General features: G+C 37.8%; 1 protein-coding gene across 3 annotated transcripts; it reads right to left on the bottom strand.

The window, feature by feature from the left end:
- Window positions 1-944: 944 nt before the first annotated feature.
- sirt3 (sirtuin 3) lies at window positions 945-14,098 on the bottom strand. 3 transcript variants are annotated; one of them, XM_073859509.1, is made up of 8 exons: window positions 13,904-14,098; window positions 13,545-13,605; window positions 6,573-6,746; window positions 6,267-6,499; window positions 5,109-5,209; window positions 4,768-4,929; window positions 2,421-2,633; window positions 945-1,524 (listed from the first exon to the last, which is right to left on the bottom strand). In XM_073859509.1, exons 1-8 carry the CDS (start codon window positions 13,998-14,000, stop codon window positions 1,501-1,503), a joined length of 1,065 nt encoding a protein of 354 aa, XP_073715610.1. In that variant the 5' UTR covers window positions 14,001-14,098; the 3' UTR covers window positions 945-1,500. The 3 variants fall into 3 exon arrangements, with proteins under 3 accessions (XP_073715610.1, XP_055070967.2, XP_055070977.1); XM_055214992.2 differs by having other exon boundaries at window positions 13,545-13,638; XM_055215002.2 differs by lacking the exons at window positions 13,545-13,605; window positions 13,904-14,098 and having other exon boundaries at window positions 6,267-6,380; window positions 6,464-6,499; window positions 6,573-6,714.
- Window positions 14,099-14,125: the final 27 nt, after the last annotated feature.

The raw sequence follows: 14,125 nt of genomic DNA on the forward strand, positions 1-14,125 counted from the left end.
CATTCAGATGGTAAAGTCAGAATTTGGCGTAAACCGAATGAGAACATGGATCCATCATGCTTGTTACAACTGTGCAGGGTGGTGGTGGTGGTGTAATGGTGTGGGGGATGTTTTCTTGGCACACTTTAGGGCTCTTAGTGCCAACTGGGCATCTTTTAAATGACACGGCCTACCTGAGCATTGTTTCTGACCATGTCCATCCCTTTATGACCACCATGTACCCATCCTCTGATGGCTACTTCCAGCAAGATAATACACCATGATGTCACAAAGCTTGAATCATTTCAAATTGGTTTCTTGAACATGACAATGAGTTCACTTTACTAAAATGGCTCCCACAGTCACCAGATCTCAACCCAATAGAGCATCTTTGGGATGTGGTGGAACAGGAGCTTCATGCCCTGGATGTGCATCCCACAAATCTCCATCAACTGCAAGATGCTATCCTATCAATATAGGCCAACATTTCTAAAGAATGCTTTCAGCACCTTGTTGAATCAATGCCACGTTGAATTAGGGCAGTTCTGAAGGCGCAAGGGGGTCAAACACAGTATTAGTACGGTGTTCCTAATAATCCTTTAGGTGAGTGTATATATAAAGTAAATGATTTCATAGATTAACTGTTACCTCAAGATTATAACGAATTTCTGAGCATTTTCTGAGCTTTTTTTTTGCTTTTAAACAAATTTATCTCTTTTGCTTTACAATGCAAAATCCATTAAACATCTTTATGATTTTTTTTTTTTTTGCTGGAACGGCGTGCTATTGTTCAATGCCACAGTTTGATGTTTTATTTAATGCATTGGCATTCATAGATTTTAGCTGTAGTTTGTGCCTATATATGAGGCCACTGTATACAGGATACAGAAAATGATGAAGATACATCTAAACATATTGTAAACTGTATGAAGGAAAAATTAATTAGTCTGGCAAACTCACAAAACTATACTTTAAAAAGCCTTTAATGCAGATTTAAAGCAGTGCATTTCAGATCAGTAAGTCATTTGCATACAACAGATGGGCTGTTAATTTAATGGCATAGCAGTAAACTGCAAACGTTTGAAAATAAAAAACTTAATGAACAGCTTAAAAATTCAGCAGGAATCAAATTATCTTGCATGTGTTTTATTTAAAGTTGTATTAAGTGTATTTTTTACCCAAAACCTTAACAAAAAAAATGAAAAGCAAATACAATAAGTATATACATTCACATGACAATCCAAGATACAAAGTCTTTAAAACTAAAACTGGCATGATTTTTACTCTGGTCAGCTACATTACTGTATTATTAAAATATTTAAAAAATATATAGGTGCTGGTGATTAACCATTTATCTACTAGTATGCAGTGGTTTACATTGTTCTTGATACCCATTTTCAACTCAATACTTTGTCAACACTCACAACTCACTCCTCCCACTAATGCATGCACACTATTGAGACAACTTAATTTAGGGGCCATCCAACAGGACAGCAGATTTAAGAAAGATCCCATTTCTGCTCATTCCTCTCTTTTCATCGCGTCCTGTAAAGTACAACAAAAATATTTTAAATGCCTATTATTACTGTATTTAAAGTTTCTCCATATTGACTTCTCTCTAACAAGAAAAAAACTACTTTAAAGGATTACTTCACCTTCATTAAAAAATTCTGATATTTGACTCCACCCCCATGTCATGCAAGATGTTTGTCTTTGTTCAGCCGAAAAGAAATACATGTCGAAGCCGATGGTGTAGTGCAGTGGTTCTCAAACTTTTTCCGCATGCGGCCCTCAAAGAAAATTTATGACAAAAACTGTTTAATTTAACATTTTAATTAAACAAAACATATTAAGTTATACAAAGTAGTGCTTGCGGGTTAGTAGCCTTATTTTTTTTGTTTAATTACACAGAATTCATGATAAATGAATGTATTTTATAAAATGTCATAAAACTGGGGCCCCCCTGGCACCATCTCGCCCCCCCCCCCAGTTTGAGAACCACTGGTGTAGTGGACGGTGCTCTGACACATGGTGCAAACGCACTTCTGGCGACCTGAGTTCGAATCCCAGTTCGAGGTCCTTTGCCAATCCCACACTCTTCACCCTATACTTTCCTGTCATGTCCTTAATTCCTTTCTATCCAATAAAGGCAAAAATGACCCAAAAAATAACTTTAAAAAAAGAAAAAGAAAAGAAATACATTTGTTTGAGGAAAACATTCGAAGATTTTTCCTCATATAATGGACTTTAGTGGACCTCAGCAGGTGGTCTTCTCGACTGAACAAAGAAAGACATAAACATCTTAGATGTGAGAAGAGCGTGAACATTTTTCCCCCAATCTCTTAAATGTCAATAATTTTCAGCTGAATACAGTAGAATGAAGACTAGTTTACATACATTAACCATTATGATTTCTATGTGTAAAAAAAATAGAGACTCACCTTCTCTGTGTCCATGTTCATTAGGGCTTCTAAATCCTGCGTCCAACCAAGGATCTCCACCAGCTTTTTAACCCCACTAACAACATCACCCACCTCAGCTACGTCATTGTGACGTGGGGAACCCCAGGCAAACGGCCCAACAAGATCTCGATTTATCAGAAGGCGTGACACAGAACTGGGCACCGCACCTGCCAGGCTGGCAAAGGGCTCCACCTAATAATAGAGAAAATGTGACCCAGTTTGTAAAAACTCCACTAAAGTCTCTGTTTTTGTGATTTCTGTATAAAATCATCCTACAGAACGTAAAGAACATTTTGAGAAAATATAAGCAAGATATATTTAATATTAATTGAATAAGATCATGCAAACAAGTGAAATCAAACTTCTTAAGTGCTTCTTATCTCATCATTAGATTATGAACCTTTAGACTGGATTACACAGACTGGGTTACAAATAATAAGGAATATTTTAACAAATTAACTACAACACAAATCAAAAACTAACCAATCTTGCTCATTGGGCCAACTAGACCAAAGCATAGGTACATCAAATACATTTGGAAATGAAATATGAGAAAGACAACGTTAGCTGATACAGCTAGACAATCAGTCACGTGGCTTTAATGTTCGCAAGTCAAAAAACACACTGCAAAAATGACTTTCTTACTTAGTATTTTTGTCTTGTTTTCTTGTAGAAATATCTAAAAATTCTTAAATTAATGTATTTTCTTGATAAGCAAATGACCTAAGAAAATAAGTCTAGTTTTTAGACAAAACATATCAAATTAAGGTGAATTTGTGCTTAAAACAAGCAAAAATATCTGCCAGTGGAATAAGAATTTTTTTCTTAAATTTTCCTTAATACAAGAAAAATTCAGCAAAAAATGTCTTATTCCGTTGCCAGTTTTTTTTTTGCTTGTTTTAAGCAAAAATTTGTTTAAATTTGATATGTTTTGTCTAAAAACTAGACTTATTTTCTTAGGTCATTTGTTCATCAAGAAAAACATCTTGATTTAAGAATTTTTAGATACCTGAAAACAAGACAAAAATACTGAGAAAGTCATTTTTTGCAGTGCACTTCAAGCAAGCATAAAAGTTAATAAAACTATATTTATATACTATTGATTATCCATTTTTTCTTAACGTGGTATGGGCACTCTGCTTTATATCTGCTTTATTACTGGAGTGTGTTCTTGTCATTACTACATAAAACAGAATAATTTAGTGTTTTATATTGTTTTGTTTTTTTAATAAGTCAGAGAGATGTTTCTGCGTGCTGCTTATATATATCAGTGGTGATATCTCACAACGTGTTTTAATAGTCACGTCACCGGAAAATAAATTATCAAGTGTAAGAGCAAGTATCCTTACCTGCAGTTTTAAACTGTGTTTTACGTCCTTTTAATGGGAGGAGAGACGCGTAAACACGCTCCAGATAAACAGAAGATTGTTTTCATTGCTTTACTTGCCAAGTATATTTTAATCGTCAAACCCCCGAAAGTTTACAATCAAGGGCTCTGATCTTCGAAGTAGTCAAGTTTTAATAGAAAATAGAAAAAAATATCGAAACTTCTTGGTTATTTTTTGCACGATGCTAATAGTTTAATCAGATTCAATGGTTTATGCTAAGCTATGCTAAAAGTGGTACCGTCAGACCCGGAAATCGGCTGAATGGATTCCAATGGTAAAAATCTAATGTTTAACTCTAGGGGAGCTGAAAATGAGAATATTTTGAAAAAAGTATTTTTTTAAAGGCATGCAGGGTGAATTGTCCAACTTTTTTCGTTATCCTGGTTGGAAATCTACTCATAAATATATATCTCTCTGGTAGGACCATAAAATGTTCATCCAATCATTGCATTCATCTGATTCGGCTAGTTTTGATTGGCCATTGGGTGATTTTTTTGGCAGATCTGGCAACCCTGCATGTTTTATTACCATGCAGACCCAAGCAAGAATGCACTGTCCTAAAAAATGGTAAAAAGTAAACTGCTCCAAAAAGCCTACCACCCCAGTGACAGCTAGGGGACATTTTTTGACCTTTTTTCTGACAGTGTGGAAGGCGAACAGCAACCGTACATTTCTCTTGAAGTGACAAAACACAGGAATATGATGTTAAAAACAAAGTCTTAGAAATGGCTATGAAGAAAAAACAGCTTAAGTTCATGAGTTCTGGAGGAGGCATAGTTTTGGCTAGCCTCTCCGAAAAATGCATATGATCCTACCCTACCTTTTAATACTTAATGAGCCTATACTTTAAATGTTTAAATAAATAAATTTATGGTTTTATCACACTTTAATAAATGATTATGTTAGTTCTTATTGACAGATGCAGAAACATTGCTCACCTCTAGAGATGTTCCCATGATAATGAGTAAATCTGCCCTTGGGAAGTCTATGAGATAAGTAAAGAACTGCTGGGGAAGTTCCTCTCCGAAAAACACGATGTCAGGTTTGATGACTCCTGTGCAGCTGGAGCATTTGGGTATGGTTCCTTCCATTATATCATTCTATCAGGAAAAAAAAGACATATTTGAGGAGCTATTTTAGACATTAATAACTATTAAATCTAGATTAGATGGCTGGGACAATTTTTTTTAAATATATTAGGAACATGATGGGTTAATTTTGGAAAGTGTAGTTACAGAAGTAGCATATTTAATCTGGTAGAGTATCATCACATACTAACCCGAAGCTCTTCGGCATTGTAATCTCTGCGGCAGACGGTGCAGGTGGCTGTTGCAAAAGTCCCATGTGCCTCCACCAACATTTTGGATGGGATGCCTGCCACTAAAATAACATTTATGTACAGTTGTGATCCTGACAGCTAGTAATTTTTTTTATTTACTGTTTTCTACGTAAAATCATCCTTCATAATGTAAAGAACATTCTGTGGAAATATTGACTGAGGACGGTCATGTCAAATTGTACTCATGACCTTTAGGCTACTAATGCAATGCTCTACAAGAACACACATTAATAAATCACAATGATTCAATAAAATATAAAGATGAAATAATAAAAAACATATACAGTGTATTCAAAATGTATTCAGACCCCTTCACACTACAGTTCCAAAGAATCGCCAAAGTGCCTTCTGAATGCAAACACCTCCCGGATCAATCCCGAGATGGGGACCTAGTAAAATTGCTGGGATCAGTCCCAGAACTAGTTCTATGTGAACAAAAGGCAGGAACAATTCCGTAAGGGGTGTGACGTAGTGATGACGAATGTGTCGCCACAATGACTAGGTTTACATGTGATTATAATTAAGAGATTTTGTAAATATTGCGATTACACTTTATCTTGTGTAAACAATGTAAACTTATAATTAAATCAGTCAAGAAATCATTTTTAAAATGTATATTACCTTGCATGCATGTCTGCTTATGACCAAACCAAATTTTTATTTATGTTTGTATATAGTTTATATAAATTTCCAAATAATTCTCATAAATTCCAGTTAAGTTTCCAATTTAAAATATTTCCAAAATTTCCCAGATAAAGTTCCCGTGGAAAGTTTACTGGAAACTTTTTTTGACCCTTTGCAACCCTAGTCACGGCACTAAATAATGAAATGAATTACGTCCATCAAAATGTTTTTGCCATTTAACTTAAATAAATTAAAGCAGTGGACAGTAACAAACCTACGCACATACATTTTTCATGTGTTTTCTTGATATTTAAGGCACAAAATGATCAAATTGACACTCATTTTATCATTATATATTCATATATATTTTACTTTTTCTTCTTGCCTTGGTATTCAGCATTATTATAAAGCACACATTAGACGGTTTTAAAAGCTATCTTTAACTATCTTTTCTTAGCACATGTGGTTACTAACGTCTCTCCAGTCCATCAATGTTTTGGGTGTACATCCTAAGCAGCTGGCCCTTATCGTAAAGCAGACGAATGAAGTAGTGTGTCAGGTTTGGTTTGTAATTTCCAGGATACAGCTCTTTGGCAAGGGCGAAAAAAGGGTTGGGATTGTGATGAAAGTAATTTATTTCAAATATGGCCTCAGCATAGGGGAGATTGTACCGTTGAAGGTTGTCATAAAGACCACTGCCAGGAGATCTGAAGAAGAAATATGATTAGGGAAGAGCAGTAAACATCTCAAAAGTAGATGGGGGAAAATCAGTCTGCTTACCTGAAGTCTGGGATTCCACTGGGTGTGCTGATGCCTGCACCCGCCATCACCACAATGTTTCTGAACCTGCGGTCTTTGATATTTTCTGCAATATCCTCCAGGGTTTGTTGAGGAGCACTGCCATGGGTGCCTCCAAACAGACCTCTCGCTCCAGCACATCTTATGAACGGAGCTCTGGCGGGTGTATGAATTTAAGATTCTTTTTTAGGCATGATGTTGGGGGACTGTCATTGGGTCATTTTTGCAGTTTATGTAAGGAATAATTGACAATGGGCCGTTGAATTATTCATATGCACACCCAAAATGGTAAGATAACACTGGGGGTGTGCATTATTTTCAAAAAATTCAAAGAACAGATCAATTATTCCGATTATACCACGGTTACCACAAATATTGCTCTGGTGGTTAATTTTAGACATTTGGCAGGATAGGTGTGCATATATCTAAAAAATAATGCATACCCGTGGAACTTTTCTTAAACAATAAGAATAAAGCATCCGACAGCCCCGTGGTATAAATTACAATATGTGCTATGTATAGGGTTGCAAAATTCTGGGAATTTTCAAGGCTTAAAACTTTTCATGGGAATAAACATGAATATATAGGAATAAACGGGAATTAAAGGCAGGGTGTGTGATTTTTCAAAAACACTTTGGAGTCATGCCGAGTACCAAAACATACTTGTAGCCAATCAGCAGTGAGGGGCATGTCAACTGACCGACATCGTTGCCTGGGTTGCGTATGTGCGGGGCGGGTCTATCAAAAGAAGGTCCAGATTCTATTGGGGTAGGGGCGTGTTTACAGGAAAAGTAAATGTAGTTAAAAAAATCTTGCAGCATAATTTTGTTTCAAGGTCCCGATTTTCCTGTGTTTTTGAAGCTTTGATTGTGTCACAGTGCGCAATATAACATGTGTTCATGTTTCACGTGTAAAAAACTGTATTTTTCACACAATTTACTTATCTGTATAGAGCTTTCGTTTTCATTGTCCTAAAAACGAGCTGATGTCTTCCTTGTTCTATGAAGTCCCTTCTTCAGGATTATGTATCGAGTTCTGATTGTGTAGTTTGTTTAGTGTGTTTTGATACGATAGCAGCTTAGCTTGCTGTTAGCTTAGCTGGCGACCGACGTATTCCTGTGGGCGGAGTTTAGTCAAAAAATTTTCTAGTGACGTCATTAATGCAGGAAATGATAGCATTAGCGTAGCGGTGCGCAAGTTCTACCAGGAAACTCGAATGTTACGTCATTCATTTCACAAGGTGCAATCAATCACCCCTGATACTGAGAGTATATAAACCTCGTACTCACCTGTCTTTGCGTTCGCAGATACTGATGCCAGCATTTACACGCTCGATGTCCAGTGAATATGCTAATGCTAACTAAAGCGTTAGTTACCAGAATTACGCCGATTCAAATGTTGAGTGATTTTATCGGGCATTCGAACTGGTTTCCTGGGATTTTATTATCTCGTTTCGTTTCACCTGCAACATCGCGAGGAGCTCTCACAAAAGGTTAAAGACTTAAAAAGGGAAGTCTGCAAGCTTCCTTAAGTGTGTAACCCTGCAGTACACAGAGAAGGATACCACATGCGTTTCTTTTATGAACAGTGCAGGAACATTTGGATGATCTGTAAAGTGTAATATTAATATTGACTGTCGCACACTCTGAACGCCCGCAGCAGATGTCAGTAATCATCATTGATTGGCGAAGCGCTGCACCTGCACGGGTTTGGAAGAATGCCGAAGCTTGTTATCTCCCTCATCACAGGTTCTTTGTCTTTTGTCAACAATACCAAATGCTCCGCTTATCACTGGTTTTAAACCGTACGCGAATGTTTTGTGAAGCAAAGACATGGAATCGACTTGGATGAACGACTATTGCTCGCGAAACTTTAACACATGAAATACGGCGTTGTATGCTAGTTATGGGCAGTCCGGCTCTTTCCATTGATTCGGTTCTTTCGGCTCAAGCGCTGGCTCTACATTTTAGTGATGGCAGTCCGGCTCTTTTCATAGATTCGGTTCTTCTGGCTCGGCTCCCTTAGAAGAGCCGGCTCCCCTGCATGCGTCTGAAGATTCGGCTCTGCTCGTTCGCTACAAAGAATCAGCTCTTAGAGCCGCTCGTCGCGAGCGACCTATCACTAGTGTATGCAGTGCATGACATGCTGCAAACAGGCAAATGACGCGGTCTAATGTTCGTGTGTTTCATTGGAATAAGGAATGCGCAAAGTATACGAGCTTCATCTGAACTGTCCCTTTCAGTGTTTCCCTAAAACATCAATAATATAAGGTACTTTTTATTCATGTAACAGGTCTTGCAACGTCCTACCTGCTACGGTACTACAATGCAAGTTGCTTAATGCTTAACAGTATTCATGCAAACTGTTTATATCAAATGCAAATATTCACGTTAGATCTTCACTCACCTGATCCTAATTACAGACTTTAAGGATACGGGGATACGCTATTTTCGAACTTTAAATCTTATGGTAATAGTTTTAAGCACACATTTTGTTGCTGAGCAAATCGTAAGTGTGTGTGTGGTCGAATGGCAATAGTAATGCATATTGTCAATTTTATTGAGCACGGGGTTCAGCATAAATGTTTCCATCTAAAGCTTTGTGCTTTAAGATCTTCAGTTATGCACATGTATAAAGTACGAGAACGCATCAACTTTTAATTGTACTTTTCAAATGAGACTTTATTCCAGATCTCAGTCAACTTCTTATCCGAGCTCGGTTGCGTTGAACATCCCATCTATTTATCTGGATTATCTTCTCCTACGGTAAGCTATCTTATTCATTATACTGGATTGGTTGATAGTGCACAGTACATGCTTTTACAACCGAAAGATGACTATGTTACAGGCAATATGGAGACGGAGCTGAGGTTGTGTGGTGTATTTAATACAATTAAAACGTGCATTTGTGTTATTCCTGAGGGCTTGCCGTTGTTTTGATCGGTGTGCACTGCATTCTGCGGATGTCTCAACAAAAGTTGAGCCTGTACACCATGTTGAGTGTGTTTGTTATGCAGTAGACTTCAGTTGAAAAACGCGCGCCTTGCTGCTTTAAGAACACAACAGCTTGCATCAGTTTGAACCATTTAAGCGCATTGTGCTTTGTTTGCGATGCAGGCACCCAGAGCATGCGCATGGGTAGGCTACAGCGGATGTCTGGACACTGGTTTGAAGATGTAATAATGTGACTGCTAGCTTTTATATCACAGCACGTAATCCCAATTGAAAGTGCTGTTGAACGTTGGTAACGTATGTTTCGCCCGAAATGGTGGTGCCACCAGCTATAAACACAGAATACAAACACAATTTCCTTGTTTTAATATGGAACCCAATGGAAATAATGTCTAAATATTTCTTCAAGTGGTGTTATGTTTGAATATGGTGGTGTTCGATTATCTTATGTGTTTCAACTATTGAATTTCAATTGTATCATGCTGTTTTAATGACGTCCAACATGACTGGAGAATTGGAATGCATCTGAAATAACTTGTTTCTAATTTAATTCTATGTTCTGTTTAAAGCCTGGAATACACTACAGGATTTTTGCACTCCGACAAGATTGTAACAGCAAATGCATTGTGCGGTGATCATGCTGAATTTCTGACACTGTCAGAAAACTATTGTAGCCTATCTTGGACACAAGACCAGGAAAACGTCCATCTTTGAACTTCTCCCATGCACCGTACGACACTTTACCACCGAAGAGCCACGATCATAGAAATCGTGATGATTGTTTCACGATGCAAATCTTCGTCTGGGAAAGCAAAAAATCATGCAGTTATGATTCTAAATGATAACTTTACAAGGAACTTTGTCTGGAATTAGGTGCATACAATCCACTTACTCTGCATCCTCAAGTAAATAGCGAAACATGCATCAACTTTCCATATAACCACATTACACCGGCTGCTAGGATTTAAAACATTATAACAGCGCGGCTGCATACATGAGGCAAGCTATTTTAAAACTATATACATGTTTTTACTCAGACTACGGACATGCAGTTCTATAAGTGCTTTATTTTCAGTGCCTGCATTACCATCAGGCCTCCTTATCGACTTCCAGGAACTCTTATTACCAACGGCTGCAAGGATTTGGCATGCATAATTGCTACATGTACAAGAAATTAGCTTTCGTTAGTATTTGGGCGTGCACACTTGCCGCGTGCACGCAGGTTGTCACGTTTCACGTCCGCAGTCGTGTATGGTGCGGCTTCGATCGTTGCTGGATCGCCAGTGTGGCGGAGGATCTTTCAACAAATAATTTAGAACTTCTTAAGTGCATATCATGTAAGACTATTTGCACAAAATTGTTACGTTTAATCATGCTATTATGGTTAGTCAAAATTTAAGCTGTAAACTTTCATCTAGAAGGCTATTACGTTCGGAGTACGTCCATCTATCAACTGCACAACCCTACTGGTACCGCGCCTCAGTTTTTGGGGGGTCTTAATTTATATCGTAAACGGAGAATTGTATATAATCATCTGTGTGTCATGGCGAAGCAAGCAAGACAAGGCAATGGGTTATTTCTTAAAACCAAAAGTGCACAAAGCAGAACCAGAATGAAGACCAGAATACAGGACCTAAAAGTGATTGACAGCTAACATAATCGACAAAGGACAACTGAAACACAAGGACTGTATATATTCACGTTGGGTAAACAAGATATCAAGACACACCTGGAAAACAATCTAGAACAAGGACCAAAGAACTACAAGAACTACAGTCATGGATGACATTACAGAACTTCAAATAAAGAGTACAAGACTGGGGAAACCCAAGTCACGACAGACACTGTGCAATCTTTAGCATCAGTCAGATTTGTTTGTAACCTTCTAATCTTCTCCCTACTTTTATAATGACAATATAAAAGCATGTATACGTCAATTGTCTCTCTTCATCAGGAGCCGCGCTCCTAATTTTACCGTATGCAGGAAAACACTATTACATTCAATTCAATTATGGTAAGCAATAATCAAGGTATGTTTAAGCAAATTACTGGTGATGGTGGTGTATTTAACCTTGCTAAATCATGGCCTTTGCCATTTATATAATTTCTTACTCTGGCATATCGTTGCCTTTCAAAGGTCTACGCGGCCTTTTCTCATTAGGCATATCGTTGCTTTCTATGGCCTACGCGGCCAATCTCTGTCTGGCATATCGTTGCCTGCTATGGCCTACGCGGCCTATCTCTCTGGCATATCGTTGCCTTCAAAAGCCTACGCGGCATTTTTCTACTAGGAATATTGTTGCCTTCTACGGCCTACGCGGCCTATCTCTATATGGCATATCGCTGCCTGCTATGGCCTACGCGGCCTATTTCTCTGGCATATCGTTGCCTTCCAAAGGCCTATGCGGCCTTTTCCCACTAGGCATATCGTTGCTTTCTGTGGCCTGTGCGGCCTATCTCTGTCTGGCATATCGTTGCCTTCTAAAGCCTATGTGGCTTTTCCCACTAGGCATATCGTTGCCTTCTACGGCCTATGCGGCCTATCTCTCTGGGGCATATCGCTGCCTTCTATGGCCTAAGCGGTAATCCTATGGCCTCTTATGGCATCCTTCAATGTCAGTAGATAACAATTTCTCTTATCTGTTTCAGGAACCTCAAAGAAACATTGGTGGGTACCGATCATTGCGATCAATTTTTGGGGATTAGATTCTGGCCTGTCTTCATCTTCAGACAGGAACCGCAAGAATCCGTGACCCCCGGATTTGAACTATGGTCGGGGCCTATGCCAAAGAACTATACAGTGTTACATTCTAACCTTGGTTGCTAACTACTGTTAAATAAACTCATATATCAAGTCTTAACCTATCTTCGAGTCTTTCTGGTAGAAATGATAGCATTAGCGTAGCGGTGCGCAAGTTCTACCAGGAAACTCGAATGTTACGTCATTCATTTCACAAGGTGCAATCAATCACCCCTGATACTGAGAGTATATAAACCTCGTACTCACCTGTCTTTGCGTTCGCAGATACTGATGCCAGCATTTACAAACCCACCCTCCCTACCACCATCACCAGGTTGGTTCCGTCCATACTCAAGGGGGATTAGATTCTGGCCTGTCTTCATCTTCAGACAGGAACCGCAAGAATCCGTGACCCCCGGATTTGAACTATGGTCGGGGCCTATGCCAAAGAACTATACAGTGTTACATTCTAACCTTGGTTGCTAACTACTGTTAAATAAACTCATATATCAAGTCTTAACCTATCTTCGAGTCTTTCTGGTAGAAGTAGAGGGCTATAGTGCAAACCAGCCGTTCGCTGTAGGCTTTGAAAGGCGAATTCTGTTCAGAAAATATATCGCCTGGCCATGAACTTTGAGCTTTTGCATTTTACAAGTATTATTTATGCTATTAATAGCAACATTACACACTAACTAGGGTTTAAAAATGGGATCAGGAGGAACGTGACCTTTAAACAACCAAATTTAATGCAATTTCAGTTGAATTTCTATCCTGCATTTCCATAAAAAAATAAATGAGGCTAGCTCGCTCAAACTGTGATGCTCTTCTACAATCTGCTAGCCAGTTTTCAGTTATTATACAGAATTTCTGTACAACCCGTTTACAACGTTTGGGCACATTACTATTATAAATGTTTCAAAGGATTTTTGACCAAATAAATATCAGGATTCTTCAATATTTTTATTACCTTGCATGCATGTCTGCTTATGACCAAACAAAATGTTTATTTATATTTGTATATTATATAGTTTTTATACATTTCCAAGTAATTCCTATAAATGCCCATAAATTCCTGTTAAGTTTCCAATTTGGAATATTTCCAAAATTCCCCAGATTAAGTTCTCACTGGAAACTTTACGCCCTTTTGCAACCCTAGCTATGAATAATATATACTGTGGTTTGTTTTTAATATATAAATTGTAAATGTACCATTTTATGTTAAATATCCTGTGAGTTTATGTGTTGCCTTTCTTGTATACTTACATACTATTCAATTCTGATAGAAAAAGTTTCCTCTTCTGTGCTTGAGAACACTGTGAAATAACTGTTGGATGAGAAAAGTTTCTTCTGAACAGATCTGGGAAAACAATTTTTTACAAAATTATTCCTGGGTCATAAAGAAGTAAGAACCAACCACCTCTGGTATACCGTGTAACTTTATACTACTGCAATAAATTTGCTGTGAGAACTTAAAAGCATAACATAATACATTATATGAGCTTTATGCTTAACTGATATGATATAAACGATATTTATTGCAGCGTTGCAATAATAATTTTGTAAGAATATTCTTTGCAACATGCACACAACAAAGTATAATGTCAATAGAGTCAATAACATACAGATGGATTGTCTCGTGCATAGTCCTCTTCTCCAACAGTGGTTGTCTGTAAAACATCGTCTGCAAACATCCAGCAGTGTCGTTTTTAAGTTCGGCATAATAAACTCAAAAGTAATACATTACAGTTTATATAGCATTGTGTGCATGTAAATAAAAACACAACATAGGTCAGGGAAACTCTGATGACGTACTTATTACCGTAATAAAAAAGAACACGTTTCCT

This window comes from Misgurnus anguillicaudatus, chromosome 21 (genome assembly GCF_027580225.2).
Source record: "Misgurnus anguillicaudatus chromosome 21, ASM2758022v2, whole genome shotgun sequence".
NCBI classification, from domain to species: domain Eukaryota; kingdom Metazoa; phylum Chordata; class Actinopteri; order Cypriniformes; family Cobitidae; genus Misgurnus; species Misgurnus anguillicaudatus.